Below are 17,498 nucleotides of genomic sequence, written 5' to 3'. Positions count from 1 at the left end.
GACGCAGCGGGAGGACATCAGCAGGTCCGGCGCGGTCCGACGGCGAAGAGAGTATTGGTGTCTCCTGTCAGGGCGGCTGTGCTCCTGCGGCGGCAGCCCAGGAGGAGCGCCGCGCCCCCAGGTCACATTCCTGACACGTGACCGAAGGTGCCAGTGACGAAAGCTTCGGGCGTCTGTCCTGCACCCGTCGCTGGACACTCGTTGCTCTCGTGGGCCGTCCGGCCGGGTTTTGCGTCACGAGTCTAGGATCTTTCATCCATCTTTGTGCAGAACGGTCCCTCCGGCTTGTCTTACCCTCCGAGTCCGTCTGCGCGTTTTGGTGGCATTTTGGGGTCTGATGCCTCTGCCGCGCACCTTCCGCACACGCGCCCTCGGTGAACGAACCGCCGGGCATCACCTGCGGTGGTGGTGCAGCAGGTCTCCCGAAGGAAGGGCAACCCATCTGTGTCGGCGTGCAACGTTTGTGGCCGCCAGCGGGACGCGGGTTTTCAGCGCGTGCGATCTGTGCACACAGAAAAGGCTGCTGTAGGAGTGCTTTTGATGGCGGAGTAGGAATAAAATAATAAATTGCCTGTGTTTTCACACTTCGTGGCCGGTCTGTATTATCTGATAATACAGATTTTAGAAAAAAACACGAAGACGAGAGAAAGATTATTCTAGGTAGAACAATATGGAGGTTGAATCAGGTCTCTCTTATTGGGGCTTAAAACCATTACATACACCAAGGACACGCAGACGTGGTGACAGAAGTCTTGTGCTTCCTGTGCTTGACTCTCGGTAGAGTCTCTAGAATCTTTCCCGTCTCCTTTCCTCCTTACAGGTGGGCGGGTATGCTGGGGTCTCTGGAGCAGAGTCTGCCCGGGCCTCCGGAAGTTTCCTCTCTCCCTTTGGCTCGGGTCTACTTTCTCACACACTGTCAGTTTCTAGGGCAGACGGTCAGGGCTCTTTGCTCACCAGGCAGTCTTTAATTCCAAGGGAGTTTATAACCTTTGGATCAGCTCAGAATTTTGGAGTAGCTTGGGCATTATTATTGACCATAAAGGGAACGGGTCTCTTCCTAAAAAGTAAAAAGAAAACGATGCGGCCAAACGCACGGGAGAACAGCGTGTGTGTGTGTCCGTGAGTGCGTGTGTGTACTTAATTCAAGGAAATGAGGTCAGCTGAGCACAAGTGCTGTGTGGTTTTTTTTTTTTTTTGCTGCTATTTTAGATAGAAAATCGGCAGCTAAAAGATTTACCTACAAAAAGTACTGTAATGACTCAGTGCTTGAAGACACAGGTGCCGTGTTCATCGTCATCATTCGCTATCCTGTGTAGGCATCGTTAGAATCGCCTCGAACTTGCCATCCCGTTACACATGGGAGACTCCACACGACCGAAGTGATTGTCAGAGAAGGTTCTCGCGGGGCTCGACTGGGTGGTCGAGAAGGAGAAGGAGTGGGTGACAGAATTGCTTTAGACATTGAGTTTTTTCTGGGCCGAACTCAGAGGGAGGAAAGCAGTTCTAACAAGGCGTGTGTAGTTGGCCGTTGGCAGAACTCGACGGTGGGGATGCTTCCACGCTGGCTGTGTGTTCTCAGAACTGCGTGTGTGGGGCGTCTGTCCTGCTCTTGGGTCCGGGACGTGCACAGCCATCAGGGACGGCGTCTGGGGACACACAGTGGCAGTAAGGCGACGGCCAGCACCCGAGGTCACTCTGGCTGTACTGTGCTTCCCACGTTGACAGCGGCTGGGGCGTCCTGTCGACCTCGGTCAGTGCTCTTTCCTTGGTGACCGTGGGGTGGATGTGGGCCAAAATGTGTCATCTTACTGTCACGTTCCTGAATGAGGAAGTGGGGAATTGAGAACTCTGCGGGCAAGTTCTTAAATTGCTCGAAGACCCGTGTTGATGTCTTGCCGAGTGAGAGCTGTGACTTGATGTGCCTGCCAGCGCGTGCCTGTCTCTGACGATCATCCCCTCGCACGTCATCCGCGGCATCGAAGTGATCGTGTGCCCTGGTTCTCTGTTGAGGCACTCTGAATTCGGGCAGCAGCGAGAGTTTGCTTTCAGCTAATTTGATTGAGACCATCTGTCATCCTTTTCACTTGGCTTTTGCGCTCACATATCAGAATTCAGGTCCGCAAACGCCCGGCTGCATGGGCGTCCTTTGACATCATGTGCTGCTCCAGGAGGGACTTTCTCATTGCTGTTTCCGTTTTCTGTGTTGCCGCCAGGTTGAGCCCGGTGAGGAGAGTCGGGGAGAACCGGGGAGAGTAGGGGAGAGTCAGGGAGAACGGGGGAGAGTAGGGGAGAACCAAGGAGAGTAGGGGAGAATTGGGGAGAGTGGAGGAGAGTCAGGGAGAACCGGGGGGAGAGCCAGGGAGAGTAGGGGAGAGTCGGGGAGAACCGGGGAGAACCGGGGAGAGTCGGGGAGAGTTGGGGAGAACCGAGGAGAGTAGGGGAGAACCAGGGAGAGTAAGGGAGAACCGGGGAGAGTAGGGGAGAGTCAGGGAGAATAGGGGAGAACCAGGTAGAGTTGGGAAGAACCGGGGAGAGTCAGGGAGAACCGGGGAGAGTAGGAGAGAACCGGGGAGAGTCAGGGAGAACAGGGGAGAGCTGGGGAGAACTGGGGAGAGTAGGGGAGAACCAGGGAGAGTCGGGGAGAGTCAGGGAGAACCGGGGAGAGTAGGGGAGAACTGGGGAGAGTTGGGGAGAACCAAGGAGAGTAGGGGAGAACCGGGGAGAGTAGGGGAGAGTCAGGGAGAACTGGGGAGAGTCAGGGAGAACCGGGGAGAGTAGGGGAGAACCAGGGAGAGTAGGGGAGAGTCAGGGAGAACCAAGGAGAGTAGGGGAGAACCGGGGAGAGTAGGGGAGAGTCAGGGAGAAACCGGGGAGAGTTGGGGAGAACTGGGGAGAGTAGGGGAGAGTCGGGGAGAATGGGGGAGAGTAGGGGAGAGTCGGGGAGAATGGGGGAGAGTAGGGAGAGTCGGGGAGAGTTGGGGAGAACCGAGGAGAGTAGGGGAGAACCAGGGAGAGTAAGGAGAACCGGGGAGAGTAGGGAGAGTCAGGGAGAAACTGGGGAGAGTAGGGGATGAGTTGGGGAGAACCGGGGAGAACGGGGGAGAGTAGGGGAGAACCGGGGAGAGTAGGGGAGAGTCGGGGAGAACCGGGGAGAACGGGGGAGAGTAGGGGAGAACTGGGGAGAGTTGGGGAGAGTCAGGGAGAACCGGGGAGAGTTGGGAAGAACCGAGGAGAGTAGGGGAGAACCAGGGGAGAGTAAGGGAGAACCGGGGAGAGTAGGGGAGAGTCAGGGAGAATAGGGGAGAACCAGGTAGAGTTGGGGAGAACTGGGCAGAGTCAGGGAGAACCGGGGAGAGTAGGAGAGAACCGGGGAGAGTCGGGGAGAACCAGGTAAAGTCGGGGAGAACCTGAGAAGGTCCTTGGGAGCCACTTCTCCTACGTTGAGCTCTTAGCCTTTCTTCGGAGGGACGTCCCGTGGCAGGAAAGGCTCGTCAGACAAGTGAGGGTCGTCTGCACCCCGTTTCCCACGGAAGGGAATGTGGGGCTGGGGCCGTAAGTCCTGCGATTCCCAGGTGTGTCCCGTCCGTCTCGGCCCTGGAGGGCGTGTGTGGGCAGAGGTGACGGGCCGGTGGGCCGTGTCAGTGGAGCAGCGGGGATAGGCGGCCAAGGCCTGTGGCCTCCTTGTCCCGAGGCGCCAACCCCACCAGCCTGCCCAGGCTGCCGAGTGGCCGTGGGTGGATGGCGGGAGGGCATCTGGTCGCTCGGAGGCCCCGCTGGGGAGCAGGTGTCTGGGGCCGTGACTCTCGCTTCCTGCCGGTCCCCGCGTGTGGCCGGCTGGTGGCAGAGCCTGGGGGACGGTGGTGGTCGTCAGCGGGCCTGTGGCGCCCCCTGTCACACCGTTAGACAGACTAATGATGCTTTCCTCTCGCCCCTGCCCTGCCGCCGCCCCACCCGACACCACCCACGGCCACCGCCGCCCAGGGGTGCTCCGGACGCAGGCCCCGCCAGGGAGACTTCGCGTGCGCGGAGCGTGGGATGCGCTAACAGCAGCCCGGTCACCTCAGGGCCCCCACGCGGGCCCACACGGGTACCCCCACCTGCCACCGGGCCTGGGCCGCCCATGGACCCCAGGGAGGCGCTGGGGAGCCGAGCCGCCTCGACCGCGGCCGCAGACACCGACACGAGAGGGGAGAGGTGACGCCTGGTCCCATTGGTCATAGCGCCAGACTCTGCCGTCGGGGCCGCCCGGGGCGGTGCCCCCTTGGCATCCGAGTGTCTCATCGGAGACAAGCCTGTTTGCAGGTGTCCTGTTTCCATTAGAGAGCAGGGTCCTCGGAAGCAAACATGCTAATGAATTCTGCCGCCACCAGCACGCGATGTCACGGTGCCCCTGTCAGCGTGCCACACGGCTGGGAGTTTGTCCTCCCTGGTGCTGACCGGCCGCCGCGGTGGGGACCCAGGGCCCCTCCCCCGGTCAGCGGTGTGCGGCCCTGGGACCGTGTGTCCCCAGCTCGCCTGAGACCGCGTGTGCCCGGAGCAGTGTGTGGGGACACCGCCTGGCACAAGGGGGGGTGGGGTCTTTACCAGAAGTGTGAAGGACGCGTGCGCGAGCCATTGTGATGCCGAGTGACAGAGGCCAAATGGTGAGTGATGCGGGGGAGGGTCCGTTTGCACAGACCCTGGGAATTAGTCCTGGCAGTGGTGGCTTCCTTCGCCAGCGAGGTCGGGATCGCAGAGGGCAGCGGCCCCGGCAGCACTAGCCCGGTCTCTTCGAGTGAGTGTTGAAGGAAAATTGGTGTTTTCCCCGGCCACAGGAGAGGCGCTCGTGTCTCTCGTGTGAAAGCGCTTTATCATAACGGCCTCGTTGAACGCGGCGTCACGAAGAAGCGGGCACACACCTGCGCTAACGCCCCCTTGTCCCTTGTCCCACAGCGGTGTTTGCGCCTAACGGCCCCGAAGTGCCGAAGCCCACGCCCCGTCCGCAGACACCCCCAAACAAGTAGGTCTTCCGATTAACCGGATGTCGGGTTTCACTGCGGTGCTGGGAAGAGGCGTGCTAGGTGCTCCTCGCCAGGGCATCCGGCGCTTTCTTACGTCCAGTGTAAATAGCGTTGCGTCGCTTTGATTCAGAGCACAGCCCTTCCAGGACAGTCTGTGGGCGATTGACAGACGCCGACGGTCGTCGTGGCCGTGAATCATGTGGACACAGCAGGTCCGTGGCTCCTCTTGGTCTTGTTGGGGGTGAGGGAACTGGGGGAGACAGGTGGCGACTGGGCACACGAGAAACACAGACGTTTCTCCCCAGATGTTTTTGCATAAGTTTGTTGGGGGACACCTTTTGCCCTGTCCTTTTTCCACAGCAGTAGTTTTATACTCTCCATGAGCAGTGCTCTGCTGGGGGTGGTGCTCCTCGGCCGCGTCCTCTCCCTGAGGCGGTGCTCCTTCGGATCGCCCGTGAGCGGTGCTCTGCTGGGGGTGGTGCTCCTCCACTGCGTCCTCTCCCTGAGGTGGTGTTCCTTCGGATCGCCTGTGAGCGGTGCTCTGCTGGGGGTGGTGCTCCTCAGCTGAGCGGTGCTCTGCTGGGGGTGGTGCTCCTCCGCTGCGTCCTCTCCCTGAGGCGGTGCTCCTTCGGATCGCCCGTGAGCGGTGCTCTGCTGGGGGTGGTGCTCCTCGGCCGCATCCTCTCCCTGGTGCGGTGCTCCTTTCGGATCCCCCGTGAGCGGTGCTCTGCTGGGGGTGGTGCTCCTCTGCTGCGTCCTCTCCCTGGTGCGGTGCTCCTTCGGATTGCCCGTGAGCGGTGCTCTGCTGGGGGTGGTGCTCCTCCGCTGCGTCCTCTCCCTGAGGCGGTGCTCCTTCGGATCGCCCATGAGCGGTGCTCTGCTGGGGGTGGTGCTCCTCGGCCGCGTCCTCTCCCTGAGGCGGTGCTCCTTCGGATCGCCCATGAGCGGTGCTCTGCTGGGGGTGGTGCTCCTCAGCTGCGTCCTCTCCCTGAGGCGGTGCTCCTTCGGATCCCCCGTGAGCGGTGCTCTGCTGGGGGTGGTGCTCCTCGGCCGCATCCTCTCCCTGGTGCGGTGCTCCTTCGGATCGCCCGTGAGCGGTGCTCTGCTGGGGGTGTGCTCCTCCGCTGCGTCCTCTCCCTCAGGCGGTCCTCCTTCGGATCCCCCGTGAGCGGTGCTCTGCTGGGAGACACCACGGGCTGTCCTAGAAGGTCCACGTCCTCACACCCTCCCCCGTGGATGCTTTGCGACCAGAGCAAGCGTCCACACACCTGTGGGGGGCGGATCAAGCTCGTGGGTCCTGTCCCGTCTGCGGGACGTATGGCTGTTGAGATCGGTGACGGGACTGAGGTGCCAAGGGCATCTCAAGAGCCTTTCTGGTCCGTTTCTCTGGAGGGGAAGGTTAGCAATGGAACAGCTTTACAGGGTCGCTGCTATAAGGACGGAGCTGACCTTAGCATGGACGCTACCTATTCAGGGGTTTGTTTGTGCGTTTTCTGGCAATTTGAGAATTCCTAGCTGTTGCTCAGAGCCTTTTCTTGATGTCTTTGACAAAATGCCTTGTCACGTGTTACAGGTTTTTAGTAAGTGATTTCTGTCTCGATAAAACCTACAGTTCTAGCATGTACGGAACTTATCTCATGATGCTCTGACAGTTTATGAACTAGGTAACACCTCTCTGAATCCGGAATTAAAAGGTGTCCGTACACAGGTGACCTCAGCCCGAATTAGGTAGCACTCTCCTTTTTAACAAATAAACCCCCTTGTGACAAGAGCCACCGCGATGTGTTTGTGGGATGAATAACAACCAAGTCGCACCATCAGTGGAGAATCACATATCGAGATTGCACCTGGAGTCAGTCCAAAGTGTTCCTGTGCACGTAGGTGACCCGTTAAATCTACCGAAGACGCGGCTTTTTGACGAGAGTGTCTGGCAAGGGGCGGGAAGCGCCAGGCAGGTGTACGAATAACTCCGCGAGATTCTTCAGGAATGAATACACCTGAGTTTGTTTGCTGCGTGTTGATTCTACTCAGGCCTCTTAAAAATGCTTCTGTCACGGGGAGAAATAGATCAACAAAGCAAATCCCTAAGACTGTACTTGAAGTTACTTCTGTGCCACTTGGAGTTGCGCTGAGAACTCCTAGCGATTGTTCCTTCCTCATCCTTGATTGTGAGCGAGAAAAGATTTATTTCTGTTGTTTTTTTGTCTCCGTAAACTCAGGTTCTGCTGTTTTACACTTATGACCAACCGACCTGTTGACTTCGGGTCCACGGAGGTGCGGAGCTGTGGTCTTAGGACCTGAGCAAGGCCCTCGGTGGATCAGCCGTCCTTCCCTCCAGCCTGGGGACGGCGCTCGCCCAGGCCGGTGACGCTGACGCCACAGCGATCTGCCTCTCCCACTGTGGCAGCTAGTTTGCGGTCATGGCCCCTGCTCGTCGGTTTTGTCCTCTGTTAGATTTAAAGGAGCTTTTGTTGACTAATCCCTGAATGTTCTGGTTCTCTAAGGAAATTCTCCTTCCTTAGCAGACTTTGGAATTTAAGAATTCCCAAGGAGATGTGTCTGCCAAGATAGTCGAAAACTACGTCGGTCCCAGAGGTTTAAGCCTTCGTATTTTTCTTATCCTGTAGCTTCCGTACTTTAAAAAAAAAAATCACAATTGCTGCGCTAGATTTAGGGTACGCTACAGGTCCTGAGGCTGTCTGGAACGGGAGTCCTTCAGCTTAACCAGTCGTGTTCTTTTTCACGTTGGGCGTGCTTTGCTAACGTGAACTGATATGTAAGTCCCGTTCTTCTGCTGGACACTTCAGAAACTGTGGATTATGGGTTTTGTTTTTGTTTGTTTGTTTTTTTAAAGCCTGCACTGTCTTGTGTTCCTGCAGGAGTTCTATGATGTGACACAGTTAACGGACTTTTATAGATGCTCATCATGGATGCAAGTTCTGTTTTCAAATAACCATTTACTCTTGGTTGACCGTGTTTCCTGAGCACCTACCATGTGCCAGGCTCTGTGACACAGAGACGACCCAAGTACTGGGCAGACAAGGTGCTCCTCTGTTTCTTAAGGTGCAGGTGGTGGTTTAGACAAGAAAGCAAGGCAAGGGGGCCAGTCGGTGGGGGTCCTGGAACCCAGACTGGGGTATCTGGAAGGCCGTGCAGGGGCAGGGGCTGCCCGCAGGAGCCCCCCGGAGGGTCAGGAGCATGTTCCATGAGAGGGGCCTGGGAAGTCCAGCAGGACTGGAGGACGGAGGGCATCCTCTGGGCCCTGGGGAGCCCCGAGCGAAGATGGCATTGTCGGTGCTGTGTCTCATGTTGCGACGGTCTGGACAGGCGGCTGAGCACCGCGGTGGGGGTGCAGGGGCTGATCGGTGAGAGACACGGGGCCCTGAGGTCGGGTGCGGCTGGGAGAGAGCAGAAGGGTGTTCTCGGGCACCGCGGTGGGACGTGCGCAAAGGGAAGGGACCCAGGCGACCCTGGTTTTGGCCGCAGCCACCGGCTCTCAGGAGCAGGCCTGCCCGAGCCCGCAGCTTGGCAGCGAGAAGCCCGATGCACCTGGTTCCAGGTCACGTCTGAGCCAAGGTTGGGGTGTCTCCTGGGGCTCCCGCCAGGGATGTCCAGCAGGAGAGCCGAGTATGTGGGTCTGACTGGGGAGGAGGAGATGTGTCTTTAACAGCTTCCAGCATGGACGTTCGGCGCAGATCAGCCAACTCACTTTTGGGGAACTAGACGCCGTAGACGGTGGAGATACCGGGTTACGGAGAGCGGGTCTCTCCGCCTGACTCCACGCAGGTCCCGGTAAGGTCAGGACAGCAGCACGTACCGTGCTTGGGTGGGAATGACCACGCCGGGGTAGAGAGTCACTTGTTACTGTCCGTTACTCCAGAAACGACCCCGTCCCAGGTGACCGGAGGAGCCTCGGGGACGGGTGGGTGTGCTGCTCACGCACACGGACCTGGGGGATGCGCGCATTCCCGCCCGTCGCCGATGAGCCTGCTCGCAGACCGTGCGAGGGAACCAACCTCGATGGCCGTTTTCTTCCCTTGGTGTCTCCCAGCTCTGTCGGAACCTTGGAAGGGCTCTTGTTCCGTCTCGTTTTGTTTCACAGACTGGTCGTTCCTTAGACGGAGGATGTGTCGTTTGAGAAGAGCCTTGCCACGCAGACGTAGGGGTCTGGTTTGCGGCTCTGGGCTGGGAGGACCTCGTTTTACATCTGCCACCATACGCCGGCCGCCCTTGCTTTGCCTGTTAACGTCTGGGTTTTCTGTGTTAGAAGATTGTGGCAAGTCCTAACGTACTGTGCATCCGAGTGAACCGCTTAACGGGCAAGAGGTCCATATGCCAAAATGGGTCTGGTGCAGTTAGGTCAGAGTGAACAGAGACTCTGGGGAGAAGGGAAATCGTTTTCTTTTGCTGTGTGTTTGACAGCAGTCTGTTTCCCGCACGCACGCTGGTTAACGGGCCTTCATTGCTCCCGTAGGCCACGTGGCAAGCATTCCCGGATCCTTAGAGGCTAAAGATGTGGGTTAAACGGAAGAGTTTCCAGGAGGAAGCTCGTGGTCACGGGATCTGTTCTGCAGGATCTTCCTTTGGCATCTGCTGTAGCAGGAGCCTGGGTTCTGGAGGTGCAGGGATCTTCATGACCGGAACATGGCCGTGGCGGTGGGGTAGTTCTCCCCCTCCCTCAGGAATAAAGGCCCCCGTGTCCCTTCTGGTTGTCATGTGATTTAAACTGCAGGCATCAGGGAGCTAGTATTCCAAGCAGACTTGTGCACGAGAGGAGAGCTGCGTGCCTACTGTCTCCTTCAGGATGCTTTGTCAGAGCTTTCCATGACTCAGTAAATGTTTAATTTCTAGTAATCACCGATATTCGTCAGTAAGAAAAGCATGCTTTGAAATAATAGGCTGAAATATGGGTATCGTTGTCCCATGGATGGGAGGGGGACAAAAAAAAAAGAACCTAGGAGGCTTTTTGTGTGTGTTGGGAAGAAATTTTTTTTTCCATTATGTTGTTAAACATCAGAAATTAAAATAATATTTAGAACCAAGAAAAATGAACCCTCTCTCCCTGCACTCACCTGGCTTTTGGATTTAAAGGACCAGACTGACTCTTGCTGAAATACGAAATCTGGTGTTTCAGTTTGTTTAGGTTTCTTGCCAGAGTTTAAAGACTATGATTAATAGTTTATTTCTTATTATTCTAAATGTTATTTTAAAATAGTTAAGCTGGAGAAATAATTCCATTAATCAAAATACCAGGAAATGAGAAAATAAATGGCAACCTAATTTATCTCATTTTTGGCCACGGATGTTACGACGCAGACGATGGAGAAATCACGTCGCGGGCGTGTTTGAGTCCGTGTAGAATCTCTTGTCGTCCGACTTCGAGGTTCTCAGCACCACGGATCTGAATTCTGAATTCTGAATTCTGAATTTCAGAATTTCAGAATTCAGCGCATCTGTCTAAGTGATTTTGTTATTCACAACACCCAAGCAGACATCTTAAAACACGTTACCCATTTTTCTGTAAGTGGAGCCTACTGTGAAAAGTTGTGACTATAGTGAGTGATTTGTCTAAAATTACGCACCGTAGCGTGAGCTCCTGCCTGCGGGGGTTTGTTGGGTGGAGGTCCTGGTCAGTGAGGTGCTGTGTGTGATGTTGTCATGCATTGGGCGCTATACCGCGTGTCTGATGCAAGTCTTGTCCCCATCTGTCTGAAGGTGAGAGATTCATGTGTGTGGGGGGGTTGGGGACAGGCTTTTTTTGTGTTTATGCCATTAACCCCCACACACGAGGGCATGTGCTGCGTTCCCTTAGCTTATAAAGACAAAAGGGAAAACCGTATGGCTTATCAAGTTCCAGAAGTCAGTATCCACCCCTAGAACATCAAAATGCCCTAAAGAAGGATACTTCAGCGTTACTGAAAAGCCCACAATTTACACGGTGGCCAAAAAAAAAAAAAAAACAAAAAAAACAAAAAACGCCAAATTTTCTATAAACCTGCTTCTCCTTTTCTGAGTACTCTGTCTTGTAGGAGGGAGAAAGCAACCTGTGTGTGCTCGAAAAATACTGTGTGTGCGCTGAGTTTAAGTGTTTCTGGGACTCCTTGCTTCTGTAGCTACGTTTCCCCTTAGCCTGATTTCTCGGATGAATTTCATTCATTTCCTAAAAAGCCTGAAGGACAGCTGTATGGCATAGTAAAATGTTAGTTTCAAAGAATCAACAAGTAAAAATGACTCCCTAAAAAAATGAGGTGCTATTGGAACATATCCCTTCAATTACAAAGCAAAAATAGGCATCTGTGTGTCTAGATTTATGGACTAAATTTCACAACCTAGTTATTAGGGTTATCCAGGTTTTGCAGTCTTTTTAAAATACACATTTTTAAAACTTTCTGAGCTCTGGAATTTAAACCTTCAGCCCTTGATGTAGGGAGGCCCATCTTCCTGCTAACTCTCTAGTGGTGTTTTGTATCTGCCCAGGGCAAGTGTGTGTTTTCTGGCCCCAAGGAGAAGTCCAGGTGGCCCCTCGGGGGTGCGGTCTCTGTTGTGTGTACAAGGTCCAGATGGCTTGGAATCGCCAGCGAGTTTGTTTGCTACATACAGTTACTCCGTAGAGACTTCCAAGGCCAACCCCCTAATGGCTGACAACCGCTCCCGTTTTGCTCTGGGCAAACCCAAAGGCCGTTTTCCTTCCTTGAATGTATCTAGAATCAGTTCTGAAAGAACCCTGTTGATGACTCTGTCCGTGGGGTGATGTCGCTGGGCAAAAATGGGAAACCTCTTTCTCAGTTTACTGCAGGAAATTCACCATCTACCGGAGGGAGTTCAGTTACGGTTTCCTGCATTTCAGATCAGCTTCTGTCCGTACCCCTGTGCGCACCCCAACCGCCCACCCCCACGTTTTCGTCGCGTGTCTTTCTGACGGCCTTCAGACTCGACTGGAAGATGTCACGAAATGTAGGGCCAGTTTTAAATGGGAGTTTTCTGCCGATATTCGCGGAAGAGAAGCACTTAATTTGCTGTGTCCGCCAGCCCCTCCCCCCCAACTTGTTTCTAGGGCTCCTGTAGGCGTCACTGGAAACCGGTTAGAATCTCGCTCTAGTTGGTGCGTGCATGTTAATTTCCAGCGGCAGGTTTCACTTCATCACGACTTTAGCTGAAGGTTAATGCAGTTAAGTAAGATTAATCTTACTGTTGTTCTTGTCCTCAGATCCTAAACGCCATTGTTCAAATAGCGACGCCTCGCGTGTCATTTGAGAGCCTTCTCTAAAAGCTACGGGCTCACATTCATTCCCATTTCTAGCCTGCAGTTCACTTGACTTGAGAATGCCCCTTCTGTTTTTCCAACGTGGTAATTATTTATGGAAATTCGGTTCTGACAGACCTACGTGAGAGCTGTGCTGTTCTCTCTGTGTTTGTGTGGCCCGATTCAGCCTCGTTGTGGAACTGTCATTCCCCCGCTCCGTACTGCGAAATCCTGCTTTTTTTGGAATCCTCGCCCAATTCCATCTGGCCACCTTGCACCTTTCCTTCAGAGCTGGTTCAGACGCTGTTATTGGCCTTCCTTACATGCGAAACAGAGAAGCCTAATGATCCTCTCTGAGCCGCTGGAAACGATGGTCCAAAGCGGCCTCTGTCAGGCGGGAGGGCACAGTTAGAAACAGATCCCGCTCGAGTAAAGTGAGTTACCGCCGACGTCGGGGGGGGGGGTGGTTGTCGGGGGGTCTCTGGCGGCCGGACGGGGTTGCCGCGTGCAGGTCATCGTTTGCGTTCTTGGGTGTTGGTGAGAAAATTAGCAGGAAGAGTGCACTTCGACCCCAAAAGGCAGAAATGAGCTTTTCTGTTGTCTGCTTTTTCTCCTCCAGGGGAGAGACCGTTCTAACCCAGATACCGTCCAGACAGTGCCTCTCGGAAAGGGAACCTAAGGACGCGTTTCCAGTGGACCCCGGTGCCCCGTGACCGCCGTGAGCAGTCCCCTGGTGGATGACCGACACTGACCCCGACTGCCCCGCCGAGGACAGCCACAGGACTCCCGACCCGACGCCGCACAGCCCGCAGCGGCCGCGCGGCCCTGGAGGCTGACGGGAGGCGCCTGTCCTTGAGCGACCTTGAAGGATAAACGAGGATGGGCCTCCCCGCAGGGACGCGTGCCTGCTCTCTGCGCACACGAGTGCTGTCCGCCCCAGGCCCGTATTTTCCTAGACCAGACGGTGGTGGCGGCGGGCACGCTGGGGCACGGGCGTCCGCGTCGGAGACACTGGAGGGGGACTCGTGTGCGCGTGGCAGAGACCGAAGAGGCCGAGCGCCGCGTCGAGGCGGCCGGCGCTCGGGGGGGGGGGACTGGCGGGTGACGCGCGGACGCGCGGTGGCCGAGCGGAGGCTGGCGGAGCGGTGGCGCCGCGGCCCGGCCTTGTCGCGGCGGGTGTTTCAAGTAGTCCGCGGAGGACAGGAAGGAGGCGGGGCCGTGACGAGGGCCTGACTGTCCGGTGGCCTTGGGGGGCCCGTGCGCGTTACCCCCTTGGCTCTTTCCGTCCCTCCCATCCCCTGTGCTCGGCCAGCCCGCGGAGGAAACACATGTGTGGGAGGACGTACGTTCTGCTTCGGCAAAGAGCTAGTTAAACACTAAGAAAAGCAGGCTTCTTTGTTTATTCTCAGGACCTTTCTGTAACAGGGCTACACTCTGTAAACTGCTCACGAAGGAACTGCCTGTCTTCACGAATTCTCCAGCCACTGAACCCCCCCCTCCCCCCGGTCTACACCCGTTTTAGTGATGGCAGGAGAATCCCTGAGCAGCTTTGGGGGCCCTGGTGCTCTGGAACCTTCTTTTCCCCCTCCCTCCCCTTCCCATCTGTCCCTACACCAGCCCAGCAAGTCGGTGTCTTTTCTTCTTGGGCCCGGGGCCCTCCTCAGGATGAGTTCCTTCATTCCCAGAACGTGGAGGTCCCCAGGCCCGTGGGTGGGGGCGGCTTTATATACCTCTTCCTCAGTCCCGCAAATGCAAGTTTTTGTGGTGGGGGTTAAGGCCCGTAACAAAGGATCTTAAACCGTGCAGTGTATGCAGCTAAAATTGTATTCCACAGATATAAATATTTTCTTTTCCTGTTACCGTGACACTGTGTGTGATGGTAATATTTCTGAGAGTTTCAGATTTTTGCACATATGATTTTATGCATTATCAAAAGTTACTGCTGCCTTGAATGAAAATGTTCTGTGAAATTTTTTGCAAAAGCTTTACTAGGTTTTTTTTAATTGTGAAATTTTGTAAAGGCAGGAAATGGATTAAAAACAAGCATGCTAAATATATTTTTCAAAAAAGCAATAATTTTACATGTACAGAAATTATCCTAACCTTTAATACTGGTGAGAGCGACAGTTTACTTAATACAGTAATGGATTCGTGCAGTTTTTTCTAGGAAACGGGCTTCTGATACAAAGATTTGTTGAAACGCGTGCGCGCGCACAGACACAAACCCTGACGTGTGGTTTTCCTGTTCTGATGATTTGTTGAATTATTATTATATTATTATTATTGTTGATGTTGTTATTAGTTAATGTTTGGTTCTGGATTCTACTTGTTACTGAGTTTAAATTACTTGACGGTTCAGGTGACTTTGTGACACTTGCAGGTCATGGAACGTAACTGGCTAGCTCACATACACACGTGTGTGCACACGCACGCGTGTATTCACGTGTATGTGTATACAGGTGCACGTGTGTGTGTGTGTGTGTCTGTGTGTGTGTGTGTAACTTTCTTACTTATTTGTTCCCGATGATTCTTGCACCAGAATGATCTGTCGTGTTGGTGGGATTGGGCACGTCCACGCAGATACCGTTACGCAGCTGGAACAGACCGTGCTGTAAAGTCGTGTTGAGCAAAGTTGTAGCGACACATTCCTCTGTTCGCCTTAGAAGGCAAAACGCCTTTTTGTCGACTTACGTTTGATCACTTTGATAGCCTGGGTCCCCAAAGCGATCAATTCTGCATTTCGTTTTCTTGGCCGAACGTGAGCAGTGACGGTTCAGGAATGCACAGGGGCTAGTGACTCAGTCCTGTCTGTCTCTCTGTGTCCTAGTTATTAAAAGCAACTCTGTTCCCAGAGTGACACGGAAGGCAGTGTCGTGTCCGTTCTTACTGTCCCAGACGCGGCACGCCGGGGCCCAGCTGGCATTCGGAGCTGGAGGGACGGACCCTCCCGGGAGCCGGCTTCCCGGGGGCGCCCGGTGGAGAGAGGGGCGCGGGCCTGGGGCCCCGTTGAAGAGCGTGCAGCCAAGTCAGCTGACGGAACTGTGCGCTGCGTAGAGTGCAGACGTAGGTTTCACGTGACTACACAGACGTCTAGGACCCTCCGAGGAAGCCGCCCTCCCAGGCAGGCGCACCGTTCTCGGGCCTGACTGTGGTTTCTTTCTTCCACTGGTCATCAGTATTGTGTTGGTTTGTTAATGCGTTTATGTCAGTGTGGCCATAGTATTTAATATGATTTGTGTTCTCTTATTTATTTAGCCAATATGTTTTGATTCGCTGTTTTTCGAATGATAATTTCCGCATGATCTCTCCTGTAGGTCACCTTCTGACTGTTACAGACTTCTACTACCTCTGCCGATCTGCTGTTTCCTTGTTTCTCAACAGGATTTTTACAGTGTTGGCGTCTAATGTAACTTAGACAATAAAGGGTTTGGTTGTCTACACTGCAGCTTCTCGGTGTATCTCCCCGCCCCCGCCTGCGCTCTCGCTGCTCCCGGCGCGGCTCTGTCCGTCTGGCTCTCCTCCTCGCCCTCTCCTGCTCCCCGCTCACGTCTCTTCCCCGTTGTTGAACTCAAATAACACATAAATAATAATGAGCTTATAGGAATCTTTCAGGTTATTCACTCATATTCCTTAATTTGAAGAATGAACACGTAAATTCTCTGAAAAGTCGGCGGGCAAGCCTCTTCTCTGGAAGACAGTCCCCTCTTGTGCCATTTCCCTGCCCGGTTTCCGAAGGTCTCTTGGCATCTCAGACGGATACGTCGCACCTTGGTCTAAACACAGTACAAATGTTCAAGGCAAGTGGATTTTGCCTTTTCAGTTTCGAAAAGTATTAAGTGCTCTGAGAGGTCCCTCCGATATTGACTCATTTAGTTTTTAAACCAAGAAAGACACTGGTTTCCTGCAAAGAAGGTACTCCAGGAAGTCACTCTGGCTGATGATTAAACGTGGCCGCTGGGTCAGGTAAAGCGATGTCAGTTTTGACCAGCGTGTCAAGAGCCATCTTCAGACTTGGCCACTCTGTCACGGGTTGTGTAACGTTCTAGAAACATCTATGTAAGGGGGCACACACACACACACACACACACACACACAGATATAGTGACTTAGCACTCCGTTAGGATGGCTGTAGTGTGGAATGCGGAAGTAACAGGTGTCTCTCTGGTGTTTCCCAGGGAGCTGGCTCAGGGAACTGTTTGTTCTTCCCACTGAGAGAGAGAGAGAGAGAGAGAGAGAGAGAGAGAAAGAGAGAGAGAAAGAGGGAGTAGCTCACAGGGTAAATACTGCACTTTCTGTGGAAAGTGACAGCGCTTGTCCATCTGTGCCCGAGGATACTACACCCCCTGGATTCTCATGGCCACGTTCTCCTCACCAGTAATCCTGCTTCAACGCAAAACAAGCCATCACCCGCCAAGCCCTGAGAGGCTTCCGTAATGTACAGAAAGGAGGGACTGTATCTGCCTAACTTTTCCTTCCCACTTTCCAGACGAAGGAGCGTGTGCTGTTTTATCGCTTTTCACTTTGGTGAGTTCTCATTGCGGAACGTTTTGTTCACTGAGAAAAAAAAAATCACAGGCCAGGACGTGGAGAGGTGGTTTAAGTGCCCTCCAGAGCCCCCCGTGGGCCTGCGTGACGGGACTGAGGGAGGCTGTTCATTCTTCATCAACTTTGCTAATTATGCTTTGAGGCAGTAAAATGCAAAAGACCATAGAATTTGTATTTCTTTTTTTAAATACAATTTATAACATTATATTTTGTACTCTTTATATTAGAATTTGTAACTAGATTGATGTATTTAACTCTATTTCTGAAAAAAATAATTCAATGTTTCAGTTATGTGATAAAAATATTTAGATAAAACATATTCATTCTATTGGAATTTGAAATCAATAAAAAGATCTTGGAGTTCTTGAGAGATTTGTAAGACCTTTTTCCCATATTTCAGGAGGTGGCTTAAATCCTTTGACTGTCTTGATCTGTGGTTTTCTATTTTTTTGGAAGAACACACACCAAAGCGTTAGTGCTCTTTATTTCTATAAGCAGGGGAGTTTTAGCACGATTCATAAGATAATTCATCTAAAAATGTGTCAAGGCGGCCAGAGTATTTTTTTTTTAATCTTTTGTAGGCTGTAGGACATACACACTGCTTGTTTGTTTTTGAAGGAGACGATGCATTTCTCCTTTCTCCCCTGGCTCACCTCTTCTTTCCCGCACCAAATACACTCACCACGCCTACTCTTAGAGCCGCGCAGGGC

The 17,498-nt window shown here is 53.8% G+C and overlaps 1 protein-coding gene across 1 annotated transcript in view; it reads left to right on the top strand.

Moving 5' to 3' along the window:
- ZNF516 (zinc finger protein 516) overlaps window positions 1–17,156 on the top strand; it is an 81,046-nt gene extending 63,890 nt beyond the window's left edge. The window contains 3 exon segments of the mRNA XM_053902847.1: window positions 4,933–4,953; window positions 4,956–4,999; window positions 12,863–17,156. Coding sequence (XP_053758822.1) covers window positions 4,933–4,953; window positions 4,956–4,999; window positions 12,863–12,922 — 125 coding nt within the window. The 3' untranslated portion in view covers window positions 12,923–17,156.
- The last annotated feature ends 342 nt before the right edge of the window (window positions 17,157–17,498 follow it).

The sequence above is a fragment of the Panthera pardus genome, unplaced genomic scaffold (genome assembly GCF_024362965.1).
Source record: "Panthera pardus isolate Hobbes unplaced genomic scaffold, ASM2436296v1 HiC_scaffold_15, whole genome shotgun sequence".
NCBI classification, from domain to species: Eukaryota; Metazoa; Chordata; class Mammalia; order Carnivora; family Felidae; genus Panthera; species Panthera pardus.
Note: the sequence above shows the minus strand (reverse complement) of the source record. Positions and strands in the feature narration are given on the sequence as shown.